The 20,916-nt window shown below is 38.0% G+C and overlaps 2 protein-coding genes across 3 annotated transcripts; one reads left to right on the top strand and one right to left on the bottom strand.

Moving 5' to 3' along the window:
• Nucleotides 1-597: 597 nt before the first annotated feature.
• commd4 (COMM domain containing 4) lies at nucleotides 598-4,571 on the bottom strand. 2 transcript variants are annotated; one of them, XM_036576037.1, is made up of 9 exons: nucleotides 4,489-4,571; nucleotides 4,216-4,287; nucleotides 3,994-4,059; nucleotides 3,865-3,904; nucleotides 2,511-2,630; nucleotides 2,086-2,166; nucleotides 1,182-1,358; nucleotides 928-1,014; nucleotides 598-797 (listed from the first exon to the last, which is right to left on the bottom strand). In XM_036576037.1, exons 1-8 carry the CDS (start codon nucleotides 4,489-4,491, stop codon nucleotides 974-976), a joined length of 600 nt encoding a protein of 199 aa, XP_036431930.1. In that variant the 5' UTR covers nucleotides 4,492-4,571; the 3' UTR covers nucleotides 598-797; nucleotides 928-973. The 2 variants fall into 2 exon arrangements, with proteins under 2 accessions (XP_036431930.1, XP_036431929.1); XM_036576036.1 differs by having other exon boundaries at nucleotides 598-1,014.
• A 3,157-nt stretch (nucleotides 4,572-7,728) lies between these two features.
• On the top strand, nucleotides 7,729-20,559 carry sema7a (semaphorin 7A). The gene is made up of 14 exons (XM_036576035.1): nucleotides 7,729-7,894; nucleotides 8,153-8,292; nucleotides 9,315-9,356; nucleotides 9,496-9,591; nucleotides 9,697-9,799; nucleotides 10,762-10,872; nucleotides 11,039-11,181; nucleotides 11,743-11,921; nucleotides 12,585-12,693; nucleotides 14,601-14,796; nucleotides 16,009-16,124; nucleotides 18,081-18,226; nucleotides 18,315-18,370; nucleotides 18,469-20,559. The coding sequence occupies exons 1-14, from the start codon at nucleotides 7,801-7,803 to the stop codon at nucleotides 18,855-18,857; spliced, it is 1,920 nt and encodes a 639-aa protein (XP_036431928.1). The 5' UTR covers nucleotides 7,729-7,800; the 3' UTR covers nucleotides 18,858-20,559.
• The last annotated feature ends 357 nt before the right edge of the window (nucleotides 20,560-20,916 follow it).

Raw genomic sequence — 20,916 nt, 5'->3', positions numbered from 1 at the left:
TAAATATTCTTACATTCCCAAGCAAGACAGTAAACTGTTGTACGGTATAGTGTAGTGGGTAACAGCTCTGCCCTCCTCCCTGCAGAGTTTGATCCCTACTCAGGCAAGCTCCCTATACTATACAAACAGGAAGTCTATGAGCAAGACTTGGAACTTGCTGACTTGGATTTCTTTACAGTGGTGGTGATAGGAAACAGGTGTTTTGATGTCTACTATGCAAATATAACCTTTTTTTTTGCTTTTCAAAAACAACCAGTGAACCTACACATATATTCAGAATATATATAAATATATAAAATGTGAAATAGTGCTAAACAAAAAAAAGGGTTTCTTCGGATGTCTGGTTCCTGTCTCCACTGCTGTGAACAATTCTGACTTGGTAGTTTTCACCAGAGCATTTCACATCAAAACACTCTGAATGACTGACAGTACCTCTGCCTACCTCTGCAAAAAGACCAAAATGTAAGTCACTCTGAATAAGGGCATCTGCCAAATGCCATAAATGTGAATAAATAACATACCCCCACTTCAGCATCACAAGTGTATAAAAAGATGGAAATCTCTGGGAACCAGAATAAAGCACTGCTACGGTCAATAACACAGTTAGATTGTTTATTTTGTTAACATCAACAAAAATTATACAAAATTGTACAAAATATTTAAAAAACAGACTCAGTACATCTTTTTGAAGAAACTGATGGGTATCATAGTTATTGAAGTCTCTTGTAGTGGGACAAGTTCAGGTTTGTCTTCTGTTTCAATACAACATCTCCCACCATCCATCAAGATGTTTGCTCCTTCATGGAGGACATGACATTGATGTTCATAAAGATATTTTACAATTTGCAAGACAACTTGCAATATTCACATCGTTAAAACACAAATGTTTATTAATCTGCATTAGTCATATAACCTATCTGAACCTACTGTATTTGTACGTGTTTTCAAAGGAAAAACGTAATACAAGGTGGAATCACTGCAGTGCATTCATAATAGCTTGAGCTTGTTTGAGTTCTAGAAAGCAAAGAAAAAAAAACATAAATTAATACTTTACATACACCAAATGTGTATATTTACAAAATGGAACTGTCACACAACAAAGATTTCAAATATCCTAAAGAGAATAATACAATAACATTCTAATAGCAAAACATTATCATTTTGAGTAAAACACTTCATACCTGTTAGTAACACTCTGAACTTATCTGCATTGACAGACACTACGGTGGTCTCTGTGGAGCCAGATTCTGGGTGTTGAGCCTGGAGTTTCAGCTGGACTGTGGGCTCGTTCACTACTTTCAGTTCACTGGAGCTCAGAGTGTAGTCCACCCTCCAGTTTACTGCCTCCAGACGACCCACTGGATGCACAAAGTAATCATGATCCTCATTTGTGATACACCAGTTTTCAGCATGTATTCACTGGCAAGCAAGCAGTAGCGCATCATTAAAGGGAAACTCCACTGTGTCTTAAGAGCCTCAGCATAGTTAAATTGTTCAGATTGGTTTGATCTGAAATGGCACATTCAAGAGGAACTTGCTGACTTGGATTTCTTTACAGTGGTGGTAATAGGAACCAGGTGTTTTGATGTCTACTCTGCAAATATAACCTTTTTTGCTTTTCAAAAACAACCAGTGAACCTACACATATATTCAGAATATATATATAAATATATAAAAAAGGTTTCTGTTGGTACTATTTTGCCTTACAACACCCTGCATGTACTTTAAAACTACATTTTAGATCAAAACCCTATTGCAAATCTATCATAAAACAATGACTCAGCATCAGGTAACATATTTGTAATTATTTGTAATCAAAACTTTTTGTGAGTTAGCATATAGATGAATTAAACTCTTTGGATGTCTGGTTCCTGTCTCCACTGCTGTGAACAATTCTGACTCTGTAGGTTTTACCAGAGCATTTCACATCAAACACTTTTTGTGTGATTTTGTTTATATTGTAGCAATTGAATTACACAGAACTTCACCTGAAAGAGTTCATCTTTAAGACTACATAAAACAGCTGGACCATTCCCATTCCCACATGCACTCTGTTCACATATGTACATTCTGTGCTATACTTACAACGCAGACTGCTCTCCTTCAGTTTCTCCTGCAGGGCTGCATGTTTGTCTTCATAGGACTTACACAGCCCAGTGGTGTGCTCTACGAGATATAGGTATTATTAGTTACTGAATAATTGCCAGGTTGGCAAAAAATTAACTACTTACACCAGCAATTTGTTATTAAGTAAAACAATGCTGAGATGGTTTTATTAAATCAGTAGCTCCTATAACCCTGGTCTGGGAGTAACCTTGGCCAACACAATTCCGTGCTTTCCCCACTGATCCAACAAATCAGCTCAGTACCATGATGGCCTTCTCCAGTTAACGTAACATTGTTAGATCACTAAAATTTATAGGATGGGGTACTCCAAGATCAAGACTGGAAACCTGTACATGCTGTACCGTACCAATTTCATATCATATCAGTTCCAGGATCATCCTCACCTTTAGGCAAGCCTAGCTGCTGAAGTTCACTGGACAGGGATTCACCATCAACGTCATGCTTTGCAGCACTGGAGAGAATAAAGCTCAGCACTGCAACACTGGCCTTAATATCTCCACTGTCTGGAACCAGGATGCACATGGTGAGGATAATTGTGTTTGACACAGCAACATACAACAAACAGACGATGATAACACAAATCTGTAAATAACTAAAGAAATAATCAGTGTGAATAGTTATACTTTATGGCCTATTTTGAAGATCTCAATTATTTGATTGCATTGAGCCACAAGAAAGTCACACAGGAAGGTCAGGAAGTTAGTTCTAGTTCACAAACTTCAACACATCCCAAAGATACTGGATGGAGCTTCATCACTCCAGAGAACACAGTCCTACTTTTCCACAGCCCAAAGCTGGGGAGCTTTATAATCCTCTAGCTGACGAATGGTATTGGGCATGATGACCTTAGGCTCATGTGCTGCTGCCCCAGTGGGGGATTCTATTGTTAATTCTTTTATAAAGTCATTATACAAACTGTGTGTGTGTGTGCAATAGAATGCGATGAGTGCACCATAAAGCAGCTGAATTCATTAATAAGAAGGAGTGTCTGGATACGTTTGGACATATAGTTAATGTTGTAGGGGAGAGTGGCACAAACTAACACAGGATAAAATGTAACAGGGATATTTTATGCAGATAAAAGCCATGTTCAAATAGAATGTGCTTTTAATGATTCCTATAGCAACCTCAGCTTCAAATTTTCACAGCAATCATTCAGATGTTTCTCCAGATTCACCCTAAACACTGTTTTTGTACCATTAAGTATTATTGTTCATCTTAAGTGTTTTTTCAATTACCGAGTTGTGTGTATATCAGTTTTCAGTCCTATACTGTTTTGATTTCTCTCTTGGTGGAGGTAATATTGCACTATTTTGAAGTATGTATATAATTCACAGTGAGAGCTAGCCAGGCTAAAGTACAGCCTCAACACCATGGAATTAGCCTTGCTGCATCACAAAGTCCATATCCTCCCATATAAATTCAATGCTGTTCTGATATTTACTCTTCTACTTTGGGGATAAAATGACTATGCCATGTTTGACACATTTTCTTTTATATTTCACTATTTATACACATTACGACAAATATGTTTTTATATATTTACATTGGAAAGCCTGTCTGGTTTTCAGATTGTAGGAGACTTGTAAGTTGCTTGTTTTAAAGAACTATTTATGTTGTTCAAATTATTGAGTAAATTATTCAGGAAAAAAAGCTCTCCTTTGTACTGGTTACTGGGGTGATCTATTCTTTCAGGGGTGCATACTGCACAGATCAAAAAACAAACTTCCAACTCACCAAATTTTGCATCAGAGGTTAGCTTTGCGACTTTGTCATACTGAAAAGAAAATTACGTTTTAAATATATCCATCCAGGCTAAATATATGGACTATAACAGCTCTAACAAACAAATGTCTGAAAACTTACATCAATGCCGTCGTCGAGGAGGTCTTTTATAACCTGTCCACACAGTAGTTTCATCTTGACGCTTGACTGTGGTGCAAAAAAACGAGAAACTGAATAATAATAATGTCAGGAGTGGTTACTACAGACCGGTCTTATCATTCATGAGCGAAATCACGTGATGTGCATGGTTATAGGAAATGAAGCGATAGACACGGGCATAACAAATGAAAGAAGGTACTCAACTATTCGTGCTAATGTGCTGATTTCAGCTAAAACCCAGTCCGGACAGTCCAAATCTCCACAAAATCGGAACCGCTGAAAGAGTAAGTTACAGTGACAGATGATTAAATGACAGTTAGCTGACTCGGCTAACACTAGCAGTGCCAAACTATGGCTAAGCTAAGAACCTTCGACTGTTTTAAGCCACTCGCAGCCTGAACAGCCCATGATAATCTAGGATATATCTTCCACATAGAAAATAAGACCTGAGAAAATGATTTTAAATGAGAAAGTCACCATGGCATCAGTTCTGCAGATGCGTCTTCTACTGCGTCTTCTTCCTCTGTAACCTGGTTGACATGCTCCGTGCTCCACACCGCCCCTATCGGTATGCAGTGAACACTGTCTCAGCGGCTCTAAAAATCGGCCTCTACTAAGCACCGTCTATTAACACTGAGCCCGCATGTAAACACTGCGTCAGCGTTGAATATTTGCGTTTTAAACTCTGAATGTTACATATGTATTTATTTACAGTCTTTATTCAGGAACATCACAAACTTGAAAACAGTTTCTTGTAAACCAAAATCAAAAGATCCAGTGATGAGCTGGTTTGGTTCTGATTTAGCACCCAGCACCCAGAACACCATATGCTGGTTTTGCTGATGACCAACCATGCTGCTGTATGCTGGTTTTTGTTTGTTTTGTTTTTTTTTTTTTAGCAGGAATTTCCCACAGTTTCATTTGCATGCCGTGGACAACTCCAGCTCCATGAACAATGTTAAACAATGTTCAATGACCAAACTTTCAACTGAACAAACAAATAATAAATAAAAAATAATAACTTAATAAGGCCATAACATACAGCAAGAAGGGTCTGGGTTTGATTCCCTTTATGTGCGTGCATGTCCTCCCCATGCTCTGCATAGGTTTCCTCCCGGTGCTCTGGTTTCCTCCCACAGTCCAAACACATGCAGTCAGGCCAATTGGAAACACTAAATGTGTGTGTTTGACTCTGTATGTCTGTGTGTCTGCCCTGTGTTGAACTGGTGACATGTCCAGGGTGTTTTCTGCCTTCCACCCATTAAGCACTGGGATAGGCTCCACCACCTCTGAGACCCAGGAGAATAAGCAGCTTGGAAGATGAATGAATGAACGTTTATTATAATGAACATAAATACACTAATGGCTGCAAGCCGAGGTTTGATCTCCTGGCTTACTTGGATATGAAAGTACTGAAGATGACAGTCTAAACAGCTGCAGGAACAGAAAATGAAGCCTGAAATATTTTATTGTGTGAACATTTTAGCTTTGAATATTTTGAAATATTTTATTGTGTGAACATTTAGAGCCAAATATATTTATAACTTAATGAACATGCAAGACTTGTTAGTACATTTATATCACTCATAATATAAATTGCTTTTATTTAACAGATTACCACAACAACAATAAAGCTAATTTTTGCTTGCACTCCATTTGCAGTGTTTTAGCACCAAGCTAGTGCTGGAGTGCTTTCCCATTTCATGTCAGGTCCATGTTAAACATAGATATTTGAAACAGACAGTTGTGTTAGGTTTCACTGTGACTCCCTCTTCAAAGACTGAACCTTGAAGCATGTCTATGGAGGAGCCTGTTTAAAAAAAAATAATTATGTATTTCTCTTAATTGTTATGCTATTGTTTTGCAGTTTATTACACATTTCCTCAAATATTTGTAACTTTTTTACTGGATTTTCTTTTTTTTTTAATACTACGTGAGGACGATACACTATATGGCCAAAAGTATGATTTCAGGTGTTTCAGCCATACCCATTGCTAACAGGTGGATTAAATCAAGCACATAGCCATGCAATCTCCATAGACAAACGCTGTCGGTATAATGGGTCATACTGATGAGCTCAGTGACTTTCAACATGGCACTGTCATAGCATGCCACCTTTGCCACAAGTCAGTTTGTGAAATTGCTGTCCTGATAGGTCTGCCCCTGTCAACTGTGAGTGCTATTATTGTGAAATGGAAGAGTCTAGGAGCAACAACAGCTCAGCCACAAAGCAGCAGACCACATAACTCACAGAGCAGGGCCACTATGTAGTGCTTATCCTCTGCTGCATCACTCACTACACATTTCCAAACTGTTTCTGGAAACAACATCAGTACTGTGAAGAACTGTGAGTCGGGAGTTTCATGAATAGGGTTTCCATGGCTGAGTAGCTTAACACAAGCCTAAGACCATTATGCGCAATAACAATGCTACTGGACTCTAAAACAGTGGATCAATGCACAGTGCCAACAGTAAAGTTTGGTGGATGAGAGACAATGGACTGGTGCTGTTTTTCAGAGTTTGGGCTCAACCAGTAACCCAGTAAAGGGTATTGTTACTGCTACAGCATACAAAGATGTGTAAGACAACTATATGCAGCCAACTTTGCAGCAACAGTGTGGGGAACACCCTTTCCTGTTCCAGCATAATTATTGCCCATGGTTTTGGAACGGGATGTCCACCAAGCTAATATGAGTGCAGTCAGATGTCCACACACTTTTAGTCATAAAGTGTACATCATTTTTTTATTAATGAATTGTTTTAATTATTCTCATTTTTATTTAATTGTATTTACTTATATAAGAATTTTAGGTTCTTTTAATTGTATGCTATTTCACTGTTTTATTTACATTGTTTTACTCTCTACAACTAGAGAGTAAAACAACTCTTTCTACACCTCTTGCTCTCTTCCAAGGGCCTGTCATTTGCAGTCTTTGATGGAAACCATAAAGCATGAAAAAAATGACAGCAATATATAGTTGTGTGTAGTAGATGCTAAGTGTGAGACACAACATAGATTTTGCGCACATTTTAATTGTGCCTCGTGATAGCCCTGTTTTGGGTGGTCGAAAAAGGAGACAGGTGTTTTATGAGGCTATATATATAATAACAATAACAAAACAACAACAACAACAATTATAATAATATAAATAATATTAATAATAATGCTTGTTTGTGTATGATACATTGAAAGACCTATAATAATGTTTGACGTCACACCTCAAAGCTTATTGCTTAATAACTTAATAACTTGAGAATTAAAATAGCACAAAAAGTTATTTTAGCGGCAAAACCAGAACAAATTAGCACGTTTATGGGGGCTGAGTGACGTCACAGGAAATAAAATATAATGTTTAACTTCTCAAAAACGGTGCCAGCACAAATGATGAATGCTGCGGCACAAACCAGCACAAACAAACAGCAGTATTTTTATTCCGTTCAAGACCACATGAGGGGCCAGCTTCACGGAGGTCTTCCACCTCCTATACACCAACGTATCTCAACCAGCCAACGTCTGTGGAAATAAATTAGCTGGAGCCGGTGTGGGAGACTGTGGTTCGAGCTACAGTTCACAGGAAGGATGACTTTCAGGACCAGCAGCTGGTGAACACTGAACTAAAACAAGAAGTAGCAGGTGTTGGGGACAATAAGAGGGCGGAACCACTGATTTCGTCTTAACCCCCTCTCTACAGGCCACGCCCCACCCCCCACCCATTTCCTAACCATCGCCGTACCGCACTGAAGCAGTGAAGTATTACTGCAGCAAGGACAGCCGGTCCTGAAGACAAAATGCCATTGATTTGCCAGTATTTTCTCCTCGTCTCTGTGTTTGTTCTGTCTGTACTGTGTTCGGGGGAGGTTCCGAGACTAACCCTGCGGCAAGGTAAGACTGGCTTTAGGGAGCTCGAGCATCGTCTGAGTAGTTTTCACTGTTCTGAATTAGGCTAATGCTGAATAAATAGCATCGTGTCTAAGCGCTAGTGCTGCTAGCACAGATGAAAACAGCACTACTTATCATTTAAATACAGACTAACTGTTTGGGAGCTTGCTCAGCTAGATTTGAAGATGGATCCGTATCAGAACTAACCGCTTATAAGCGGGGCTAATTATTTTACTGACCTCTGACTTTTTTCTGACGCAGATAATTCAGACCACCGGCTTCCCTACACAAGAAATTTAAGCCACTCCGTCTTCTTCCTTCAAGAAGAAACAGATACCCTGTTCATTGGAGGATTAAATTGTGTATTACAAGTCAATATAAACGACAGCCATGTTTTGAAGGTAATTATTTGATTCATGATGTTAAAATCTCTTTTTTTTCAAACAAAATGAGCTAAAAATCAAAAGCTTTTTAGTCCTGTACACAGCATTTCAGTACATAATAAGATGTATTGGTGAAGAGTCATCTGTAAGGTAAATTAAAACTTGGCACAAAATTGTCCAGTTTAGGAAGAGTTTAAATGTCTTTATTTAATTGAATAAATCTAAAACAGCACAGAAGACCTTTAACATGTGTCCACAGGTCTTCCTGATATTTTGCTAAAGGTTAGTTAGTATTCTCACAGTAGTGCTTTTTCTTAGCTACCTTGGCTGAAGCTCATGTGCTGAGCTCACTGATGATGTACTGAAGCCCACAACAGTTGAACAGTTATATAACTGTTGTGCTGCTGTTGGGGGTTACAGGAATTATGTGCATGATACAAAAGTCGTGTACATTCCTGTTTGAAAGTTTTCCTTGATATAAAACCATTTTGGTTGTAAATATATGTATACAGTGACTTTATTATGAATACTTATCAAGCAATTTCTTGTACAGTATTGTAGCACATTCAAGAAAATTCTCATGTTGATTCTGGGATGTTGTTCTCCAGCAGTTAATCTCTGGGTTTATTCTGACAAAGACCTTTAATTAGTGAAGGCGAGACTATCCCACTGTCTGTGTTTATGCGTTAGAATTGAAAGGAACTGGGTGTCAGTGGGAGCTTAGAAGCAAGAGAGTGTAAAGCACAACAACCTGTGCCACAGTATATTATTTATCATTTCACAACTTTTTGATGTATATGATGAATAAAATATTTTAAAATACCTTCTGTCATCTATCTTGTAGTACTTCTACACTGTTGGTTATTATTAAATAAATTGCAATTATTGCAAAAAAGCAATTATTATGATAAGTGATTCCATAATTTTGAACTGTAGTGTACAAGTGTATGCATTATAACAAAGCAGTGCAGAAACTTTAAGCAAATGATGTGCTTTGAAACCTACCAGATATTAATTGTTTGTTGTTATTGTTGTTGTAGAACTTCACTCTGATAGCTAACAGAGATCAAAGTTGTGATAAGGTATGTATGTAAACTGATTTCTCACCTTTGATCATTTCTATATGTTCCATACCATGAAGAGAGAAGGACTCGATACTGTCTTCACTGATAATGCACACTTGTGGGGCACCAATTAAATGTACATTTCCCTGAATTTCAGTGTTCTCGTGAATATGCAGTCACTGTAATTGAGGAATTCCAGAACAGCATTTTGGTTTGTGGTACAAATGGAGAAAATCCAAAGTGTTGGAAGTTGGTAAGTAAAACACCTTTGTTCCACATGTATAATTCGTCTACATTCTTCATTTGTCAAAACTAGATTCCTTTCTGTTGTCTAAAACAATTCTTTCTCTCCCCATAGCATCCCAGGGATAGCAATCACTTCAGTGAGGTAGAGGAATGTATGGATGGCACTGGCATCTCTCCTCACACATGTTCACAGAACTCTGTAGCTCTTGCAGTGGGTATGTGAGACGTCAGACAACTTAAAGTTCTAGCTAAAAATATGTAAAAAAAATTGGCGCTTGAAGGCGATAGTTCAGCAAAACCCTTCATACTCAGTTTGCATGGACCTAGAAGTTCAAATGATTTTTTTCTTATGTGGGTGCCACTTTTTTTTCTTCTTTAAAGTTACCATTTTGGAGATTTTGTTTTGGCAGCAAAACAGGGTCATAAATAGGCTGTTTATGAAGTGAGCTGGTTGCTGTGATAGCAGGGATACAACTAGATACAGAGCTAGTATTTTCTGCACCTATAGGTAAAGTTTCATGTCTTCATCTAAACTAAACTCTATGGTACAACTCCCCCCATCACTTACACATCTGGAATAGGTTGAAATCGATAGGGCACTCACATGTATTGGTTGTACTGTGCTTATTGATTTCTTTGGCCAACGCTTTACTGACTTACTGCTGAGTTGTAAGAATTCAGTAAGGGGTCGTGGGCAGAAACAAAGCAAATGACAGTGTGCAAATGAAAGCTGAGCAGAACAGTGCACCAGAACACCTTTAACAAGTGTTTTAGCTCAAAAAGGCAGTACAAAACTGTAAAAGTGTATGACGCTTGGTTGTGCAGGAAGCAGGAGTGACAATTGTAAAGCTTTAGTTTTAATGCAAATCCGACTCAGCATTTTTCCTGGTAGGTAACTTAAGCTCTGGCTTTAGCTCAGCTTCGCTGTGATCTGCATGCTGAGAAAAGTGCAGACCATACATTAATTACCAGCTGACTTGCCTGGATTGACCCTCAGCTCTGCAGCTGACGCTTGACCACGCCCCCGCTACCACAGTGACCTTCCAAAATTGTGCTCTGAAGTATTAAGGAAAAACAGGCTCCTTCATTTAGAACAAAGACTGACCTTATAACCACTGCTTGCAGTGTGCAGGTATTGTTTTCTAACAGTGATGTACTGTGTGCACTTGTTGTCTAGATGGAGACCTCTATGCTGCAGCTCCCCTATACAGGGAGGGAACCTCACTACAGTTTCGCAGAAAAGTTGGCAGTCAAACCAGTGTGTGGATGTATGACTCTTGGATTATGGGTGGGTTACAATTGTGCAGCTCGTTTTTCCATGGCTCCAGTGTTTTCTGAGCCAACAAGATCACTTGTTTCTATAGCCGAAGGTCGCCCATTGAAACAAATGATATTGAACATGTATTTGTTTTAATAAAGTCATTACTCACTCTAGCTCTGTTTTCCCCTTCCAGAACCAACCTTCATTTCTGCCTTCTTGGCCAGGAGACCTGAGGATCCGATGCATGAGAAGATTTATGTCCTCTTTCGAGAGAAAAACTCAGACAGCAGCCCAGAGGCTGACCCTTGGATCTCTAGAGTGGCCAGAGTATGCAAGGTGCAGTATACCACTGTTAGATATGGAGCACAGTTATGTTAAGTTTACAGTTACTGTTTTATTCTACCGTGCAGTGGAATGTGGTTGACGGGTTGGTCTAAGCAATAAGCCTTAGAGTTTCTTTAGGCCTTCCCTATGGCTGTGTTCATCATGGCACAGAGAAATAATCTGTCATCTTACCAGAATGTAGGATCCTCATCTGAACAGCTCTTAGGTACTCATTTCCATGCTTATGAAAACAGATTAGCTTGTCGTCACAATATTTTAAAGACACCATGAAAACATTTAAGATCACCCTGCATCAGCCCAAGGTTTATCTTTGAAAATATTTATAGTCTTTTCATTTGCGACTGAAAGGGATACTTCATCAATTCGTTCTTTTATGTTTTCAGTCATTAACTATGCTAGCATTCTGGATGTGGTAATCTTTTTCACAAGACACCGGTAATATAAATAGTCTTTGAAGTGGTTTGGAAGGCATCTGTTCTGACTTTGACTTGAACATTAGAACCCTGATCTTTGTTTTCACAGATGTTTAGTTCTCGTTATTTGTCTCTGCAGGTTGATAAGGGAGGGTCCAAGAGCTTCTTCCAGAATATATGGACATCCTTCCTGAAGGCACGTCTTGTGTGTGGGATTCCTGGTGAGTCTCTGTACTTCAACCGTCTGCAGGATGTCTTTGTACTGCATTCAAAGGACTGGAGAGACTCGCAGGTCTATGCACTCTTCTCAAGCAGCTGGTAAACTTCCTTTCCACATATATATATCATAGAGTACTAGATTAGTAGCTGTTTATTTGAATGTTATCCCTCTTGGTAATGCAATTGTCTCAGTATTTTTTCCGCGCTCTCACTTCTGTTCTATTCTCCTTAGTGTCCTCCTCTGTACACTAAAATTAGCTTACAAAAGAATTACTGAATACCTTCTGGCACACTAGCTGGCAAACCTTTTGTTCTTTTGAACTGGGGCAAAAGCCTCCTAAAAATATTAATACTGCCCAAATAACAGTATATTTCAGAAGTGTTAAGAATTCAGCAAAATATGTTGCCTAAATAACATGTAACATTAGCTAATTGATTTGAACTTTGTAAATGTCGCTGTAAATCCAGCTAGGTCTGGCAGGTTACCAAGGCTGCTACGAAAGTGTCTGTGATATGTGGCCTTGTTAAAAGTACAAGGAAAGAGACCCTCAGACTTCTTCCTCTCTCAGACAATGGCACTCTTAAGTTGTTTACACAAAGACTGAAAGACCTTTGCTGACAGACAGGTTTCTTATGCAAGTTTACTGAAATCCTGAGAAGTTATCAGGTTGATTTAGATTTTTTTTATTGATCATTTGTTCTTTGTTATTGATCAGATACTTGTTTGTGTTAATGAGGTGCATCTTATAACTTGTGCCACAGGAACTCCACAGCTGTTTGCAAATACTCCTTATTTGAACTTGATGCCATTTTTGAGAATTCTACCTTTAAAGACTATGAAGAAGAGATTCCCAGCCCAAGGCCAGGAACTGTAAGGAACTGCTCGTGCCTCTTTTTTGCCTTCTTTTTGTGTGTCTTCATTTTAGTCACTTTGAACAGTCATGCTTATCACAATGGGGGTTAATACAGCGAGCTATATTAGGCCATGGGATATTTATGTATCAAGGGCAGTGCCTAACCCAAGCGAGCTCACTATGCTGCACCAATATCAGTCCTTGGGTAAGTCTTCTAATGCTACATTTGCCTGCCTCTAACATGATAAAAATAGAATAGAATCAGATGAATCATTATATTCCAAATCATGCCCCAAACAGGTTGTTACCTCAGTGTTTCCATACCTATGGAGCAGATTGTTTCTGTCTCTGTGTGTATTTCCTCCTTTGTCATATTTTTTGCCAGTGGTAAGCTATTCTTTTCCACTCTGTGAATGGACAGCATCATTTATAAGTAAAATTTAGGACCAGAAGTCTTATTAGTGCCCATATATTCCCCAATAAGAAACCATATGGAGAAGTTGAGTGATAGCAATGAGAACAATTTAATTAGAGCACAGGCTCTGCACTCTGAGCGTTATTGCATCACGACTGTTTATTTTTATCCTAATGATTTCCTCAGTCTTATTATTAACCCCAATTCCAAAAAAGTTGGGACACTGTGTAAAATGCAAATAAATGTAAATAAAACAGGATGCAATGTTTTTTAAATCTCATAGACCTATATTATATTCACAATAGAACATAAAACACATATCAGATGAAAGTGAGACATTTTACCATTTCATGAAAAACATTAATTCATTTAGAACTTGTTGGCAGCAACGCATCTCAAAAAAGTTGGGACAGGACCATGTTTACCATTGCACAACATCCCCTCTTCTTTCAACAACAGTCTGTAAATGTCTGGGAAGTGAGTTTTGGGAGAGGAGTGTTGTCCCATTTTTGTCTGATGTTGAATTTAGCTTCTCAACAGTCCTGGGTCTTCTTTGCCGGATTTTTGTTTCATGATGTGCCAAATGTTTTCTATTGTCTGGATGGGAGCATATGTTGTTCTAAAACCTAAAAATACTGTTCAGCATTGATAGTGCCTATCCAGATGTGTAAGCTGCCCAGGCCATAGGCACTAATGCCACCCCATACCATCAGAGATGCAGGCTTTTGAACTGTGTGCTGATAACAAGCTGGATGGTCCCTCTCATCTAGAGTCTGCAGGACACAGTGTCTGTGGTTTCCAAAAAGAATTTAAAATTTTGATTCATCTGAAACTTTTTTGAGATGCGTTGCTGCCATCAAGTTCTAAATGAGTTAATGTTTTTCATGAAGCAGTGAAATGTCTCACTTTCAATATCTATATGTTCTGTGTTATATTGTGAAAAAAATGGTTGTATGAGATTTGTAAATCATTGCATTCTGTGTATTTACATTTATTTTCATTTTACACAGTGTCCCAACTTTTTTGGAATTGGGGTTGTATTTGCTTTGTATAGGCCTTTGTATGTGCTGTGCAATGGTGTTTGTGATATGAGGAAATAATTTGAACCGGTTATGCAAGTCAGAAAGTACATAGCCACAAGTCACTGTATCAACAACATCACCCACATGTTCAGTCAAGCACATTTTTGGTGGCATTGCAAAAATACTTTGAAGAAATACTAGTTCGTTCCTCATTCTGTGTTGTCTAAAAACTATTGGAGCACAGTGTGGAAATTCTGCATGGATGCAGGAGCTAAATTGAGGTTTTTGACTGACTTTTTTTTTTTCTTTTCTTTTTTTTCCTGTGGAAATCCATGAAGTGACCAGACAGGTCCTAGAGAGTTGATGTACAGTGATTAAATAGAAATTATTAACTTACTATTCAACTGTGACTTTAAAGTTTCTACACAAGTTGTGCAGTATTTTCATCCACTAAAGGGAACTAACCATTGTTCTGTATTTTTTTTAGTGTGTGAAGGACAGTAGGTCTCTGCCCACGGCTACTATCAACATCATTAAAAATCATCCAGAGATGACTGACTGGGTTCGCCCCATACAGAAAGACTCTCCTTTCTACATCAGCAACAACAATTACACCAGAATAGTAGTGGACAGAGTGCAGGCTGCAGATGAAAATATGTATAATGTGCTGCTGCTTGCCACAGGTATGTGCTCTTGTATTAGTTCTACACGGTATTGTTCCAACGTGTGAAAATAATGACTGGTACAAAGCCAGGAAAGAGATTTAAAAGCTGTATGAGGATCCTAACAGCAGCAGTCTAAACGTTTTGCAAATTTCTTATAGATTTCTTGCCTATAACAGACAAAGGGACAGTGCAGTATTCTGGTCAAGACAAAACGATCACGATTATACAAATACTACAGATACATTCACACTGTCAGCAGTAGAGATAATGTCATGGACCTTAGAGATATTATGGTGATGGTGATAAGCTGTTTTATAGACATTCTTGAAACTGACGTCACTGTCAGAATAACTCTTGATTCTTGAAAAAACTTTGCAGACAAGTAGACTAAATAAAGTAGCACACATTTCCACTGAGCCTCATTTTAGATAACAAAAAACTCCAATTGCAGGAAGTTCCAAGACTTCTGAGACACTGATTAGCATCATCTACGCCAGGCATGATAAACTATGGGCCTTCCAGGCTGCAGAGATTAGTGCTGACCCTTATCTTACATTCCGAATTCATGTGTGCCATTCTGAATAAATATTTTTTTCAGTTGGTTAATTACTATACCGGTAAAGGGAGGCCCATACAGATTAAATGACATACTGCCTAGAATCAACAAGACGTTGTGTGACACTTGAATGTATAAGTACTCAGTGTAATAGTCATGACCACTTTTCTAGAGCTAGTAACCACTCTAACATCGAGCAAGAGAGGAGCCCGTCTGTTTTAATATTTGCCATGAAAGTGTTTTTCATGCCTGTGCAATGGGACATTTAATAATCTTTGAGGTGGTTTACATTAACTGATAACATAGCTGATTGCATTTACTGATGGGCAGGTCTGTCATCAGTGCACCTGTGGCCAATATAAAACATCATCTGTTACAGTGAGAAATGTGTACTCATTTTGTATTGTTCATGTTATTGGAGAACTCGGGTGAAAATTGTGATTTTGTGAGATTTTGTGACAATCAGAAGGATGGTGTATCTTGAAACACAGGGAAATTTAAGCATGGGTCATTGTAGACTTTGAACAGAAATGAATCACTGGCCCTATATTTACATAAAGCACATGACTTCCTGCATCAGGCGAAGACGTATGACTACTCTGGCTAGATATTTCAGACCGTAGGCTTTCTTATCAGCTTTAGTCATCTGTATGTGTACATTTTGTTCTGTGCAGACACTGGTATGATCCATAAGATTTTGGAGGATGGCTCCAAAGCATTCATCATTTCTGAAACACGCCTATGCGGCAGCTCCGCTCCTGTGCAGTCTATGAAGCTTAACTCTGAGAAGGTACAGCTAATTTTGCACAGTATCTATTTATTTTAAAAAGAGATATTAAGGGGAAAAGAGAAGACATCTCTGTCATGACATTCCATAAAAACAGAAGTGAAATATCACATTTCTCACATTAGACACACATTAAATTATTGTGTAAACATTTCTGACTTACATTTAGGCATAATGGTCCATTGTTAGCTCTGCTGTTGAAGAGTTAAAAAAGGAGTTGTGGTTTAACAGTTAACCTTGCCTTTGTTTTTGTAATGCAAAGCATAAAGATAATTGATCTGTGTATTTTAGACTAAAGACAGGTTAAAACCTACAGTCTGGCCAAAAAATATTTTGACATCGACAATGTTTTTATTTTAGCTGTCCACCACAGAATATTGAAGTTGAAATGAAATAATGAATATGTGCTCAAAGTGCTTTAATTTAAGGTTATTGACAACTAAATTGGGTGAATGATGGAGAAATTACAACCAGATAAGTACTGATGATAGCAAGAAGCTGAAATGTTTGCTTGGGTTGTGTCTAGCTTTTTGTACTCTGTGTAATGGATAACATTAACATTTTACTATATAACATATACATTTTTGTTAGACTGACTTTTCAGCAGTGTGCGGCCAATACATTTCCCACTCCATTTTTATTGTACTCTATTTTCACACATACATAGCCCCAATTTGAAAAGTAATTGGACACAATCGTAAATTAAATTGTCATTTAAAAAAAAAAATGACTGCCAGAAGTCTGGAATCCGTAGACATCACCAGACGCTGGATTCCTTCCCTGGTGATACTCTGCTGGGCCTATACTACAGCTTTCACATTGCAGTTCTTTTTCTTGGAACATTTTACCTGTTTACCATTTATTTTACCATTTTATCAGTGTTACCTTCAGTAAGTGAAATGCAAGCTGAATTGGATAGAGATTAGGTGACAGACTTGAAGTACATTATACTTGTTTGTCTTGGGTTGCTTTCGCAGTATGCTTCGGTCCATTTGTGGTCCGTAAAGCACTGTCCAATGAATTTTTAAGCATTTGGCTGAATCAGAGCAGGTAATATAGACCTTTATACTTTCAAATTCATCCTGCTGCTTTGGTCAGCAGTCACATCACTAGTAAATGTAAGTGAACCAGTGCATTGGCAGCCACATAGTCCCACACTATTACACTACCTCCACCATGCTTGATAGCTGAGTCGGTTTGCTTTGGATCATGAGCAGTTCCTTGCCTTCTTCATACTCTTCTCTTTCCCATCATTACTGTGCGGTTACTGTCTCTTGATTGTCGACTTTGACACAGATATGCCTACCTTCTGGAGAGTGTTCTTGACTTGGCCATCTGTTGTGAAGGGGTTCTTCTTCACCATTCTTCTGTCATCCACCACAGTTGTTATCAGTGGGTTTTCTGTGCCTTTTGGTGCTTCTGAGCTCAGCAGTGTGTTCTTTCTTTTTAGGAAAATATGGCCACACAAAGTTTTTGCCATCTCTCTGATGGGTTTGTTTTTATTTTTTAGCCTAATGGTGGCCTGCTTAAATGACATTGACAACTCTTTGGACTTTATAATGAGAATTAACATCAAATGCACACTTGTCACACAATTCTAGACCTTTTGTCTGCTTACTTCTAAGTGAAATAATAATGACACACATCTGGGAATAACACACACCTGGCCATGGAACAGCTGAGAATTACTTTTAACCCCTAAAAATCGGGGGCTATATATGAAAGTAGTTGTGATTCCTACACAGTTCATCTGATTTTGATGTAAATACTCTCAAATTAATGTTGAAGGTCTGAGTTCATATTCACATAATTTTAACTTCAATATGCTGTGATGGAGAATAACTTTGATGTCCATATATTTATGCACCTGACTGTGTTGAATGCAGTCATTTATAGAAGTGTAATGACATTAATTGTAAAAGGTGGTGTATTCACTGTAGTCATTGATAAACTCCCCAGAGAAAGCTGTTTGTCGGATACCCTGGGCAGATGTCCGTATTAGACCTGCAGAAGTGCCAAGACTACAATGCCTCCTGTCAGGACTGTGTTCTAGCACGTGATCCATACTGCGCATGGACTGAAAATGGCTGCACCTCACAAATCAAGTATGTTTTCTAAACTTGGTCAACACTAACAACTATCCTACACCTAAATACGAATTCTAAAATGGTACTGTACTATTTTTAATTGCAGAGGGGGGATTCAGAATATTGCCACTGGTGAGACACATGTATGCCATAACAATGCAGGTATGATTTTGCATGTTTTCCTTTTAATAAAGGTAATACAGTATGCTTCATTATTTGGATTTCTGTTCTTTAATTCAAATAATTATTTTCCTCTCCAGCTCCAAATAAATTCATGAGAATCAAGCGAGATGTATCGTCTTCATCACCTGTGCCCCTAAAAATAGAACACACTGTTCCCAGGGGATTCCCATACTACCTTTCCTGCCCCATCGAGTCCCACCATGCCACCTACTACTGGATGCACGGAAATCATTACAGCCCTTGCCAGCAGACACAGTCTGATTGCCTCTATCTCATACCAGCTGTCAATGCAGAAGACTATGGAGAATACACTTGTGAGTCCAGAGAGCGTGACTACACCAAAAAGGTTAAAAAATACAATCTGTGGGATCGTACTAGAAGCAGTGCCTTGAAAATGACAGCACAGAAGGAATGGGTATTGATTGTATCTGCTGCAGTTCTGTTTACAGTGCATCATTTAATCTAGAGAGCAGTATCTTTCTCAAGCTTCCTTGTTTTGTGTTCTGTCCAGTAATTAACATCATGCATCAAAGCTTGGCAGAGGAGCATGGGTGTACGGGTAATAGGGCAGGACCCAGATAGGATTGTTAAACTGTAGGCCTGGGTGTGAGGTCGATTTCTAAAATTTATCTTGTTTATCCCAAAGTTAAATTGTTCCATATAACAGAGAGGTCTGAGCAGAGTGAGATCAGTTACAAAGTAAATGTGGCACTCCCTTCAGTGATGCCTCATTTGCTATAAAGTGACACTCCCTGTTGTTTCATGGTTCTCAAACTTGATTAAGAGAGCACTAAAATATATTACCAAGGGCTGATATTTAAAGCAATATGAGGCAAAATTTAAGCCGTCACAACAGCATTTAACAAGTTTACTAGCCTTATTGACAAATTTCACATATCTGAGGTTGTATCAAACAAAATGAACATTACAGAAAATGCTAGCCCCAAATGTGATTCTCAAGACGGCACTCAAAACAGAAGGACTACTGAAGGTACTAGCAGGAAGAGGTAATGAGATGGCTTTGTGAAAAGAAAATGTTTCAGGTTCAGTAAGGTTTAAAATGGTAAGATAGAAACACTTGCTGAGAGAAATCCAAAAAAAATTGATCTGGCTTGAGTGTGTGGGGTGAAGGAGGGCATGAAGCCGAAGTCGAAGTTCCATGCAAGAGATCCGCTGTACCATAGTTTCATCATATGATTTTTAGACTGCTGAAAGTAATGAGGTTAACAAGAAAGGCTGAGAGTAAAGTTAGGTTGTTTTGAATGTGAGATGAGCTGGATAACTAGTCTAAGGAATAGGTTATGAATGTTATGTGATGTTTGTGTAATGCAGGGGTATCAAATCTTATCCATGAAGGGCCGCGGTAGTCAAATCACTTTTTGTGAGTGATTATATAGGGTCATGTAGGTCATTCAGGGTGTGTACAGTGGCCAACAAGCACAAGTTTACTTTTGTCAGTGACTAGTGTGGGAAATTCATCTTTTGTTCCTTCATCATTTGCCCATGCTGTTATTGAAGGAAACAATGAGCCTGTGAAGAATTTGGTACTATTGTATGTGCATTATTAGCACAGCAGGAAAGTTTGAAGGATTGGCCAAGAGTCAGAAGAACATCCTCAAGACTCTCTCCCATGGCTGTCTAACTGAATTATGTTTTGTAAGTGGCCTCTTTCACTTACTTTCCTCACTTCACACTTTATAGACCTGATTAATCATAAATTCTATATTTATTTCAGCATCATTGCTGTCCAAAAAAAAGACACATTTGTATTTTTTCTATTAGTATTTTTCTGTATCATTTCAATACAGCAATTGTGTTTATTTGAAAATTTTGTGTGAATTTTTGTGATGATCAATAGAAACTCTCCAAAATTACTATGAATAAAACTTTAAAAATAACATACATTTTACATACATACGTTTTTTTTGTTGTTGTTTTGGACAGCAATAGCTGTGTCCTTCATGAGGTTTATTAAGTGTTTCTATGTTGTTTTAAAGAATTACATCAGGGCACACTTTTAAAAAGAAAAGCCTTGGTTAGCGCCCTCTTTAACAGGAAGTGACTGAAAGGCATTGTTACATTCATGTTCTCAGTGGGGACTGAGGTCCATAGGCTTTTGACAGATGGAGCAGAAAGAACTGGGTGTGGTGACATCCGACATGCACTTTTACTTTCAAGCTTTCAAGATGTATATTTTTATATTATTTAAATTTGCTTATTAACAGTTGTTTGTTTGTTTTAAAAAGCTAAAATGTATTTATTTAATGGTTATATATTTATGTATTGTCACAATGTATTTTGTGTTTATGTAGCAGTATTTTCTTACTAAATGCACACTTTTGAAATGATGGCTCAATATAAAGTTCTCTTTTAATTAATAGTTAGATCTTTGAGTTCAATGTTCAGTAATTAAAAAAATAAATGGACATGTAAACAAGAAATCTTAAAAATCGTGTGCTTTATGTAAGCCTCTAAATAAATGTTTATTAATGACTTCAGAAAAACTCCACGGCAGGTTTATTAGA

The sequence above is a fragment of the Colossoma macropomum genome, unplaced genomic scaffold, assembly GCF_904425465.1.
Source record: "Colossoma macropomum unplaced genomic scaffold, Colossoma_macropomum, whole genome shotgun sequence".
In the NCBI taxonomy this organism is placed as follows: domain Eukaryota; kingdom Metazoa; phylum Chordata; class Actinopteri; order Characiformes; family Serrasalmidae; genus Colossoma; species Colossoma macropomum.
The sequence above is the reverse complement of the archived record's forward strand: the minus strand, read 5'-3'. Positions and strand labels throughout refer to the sequence as shown.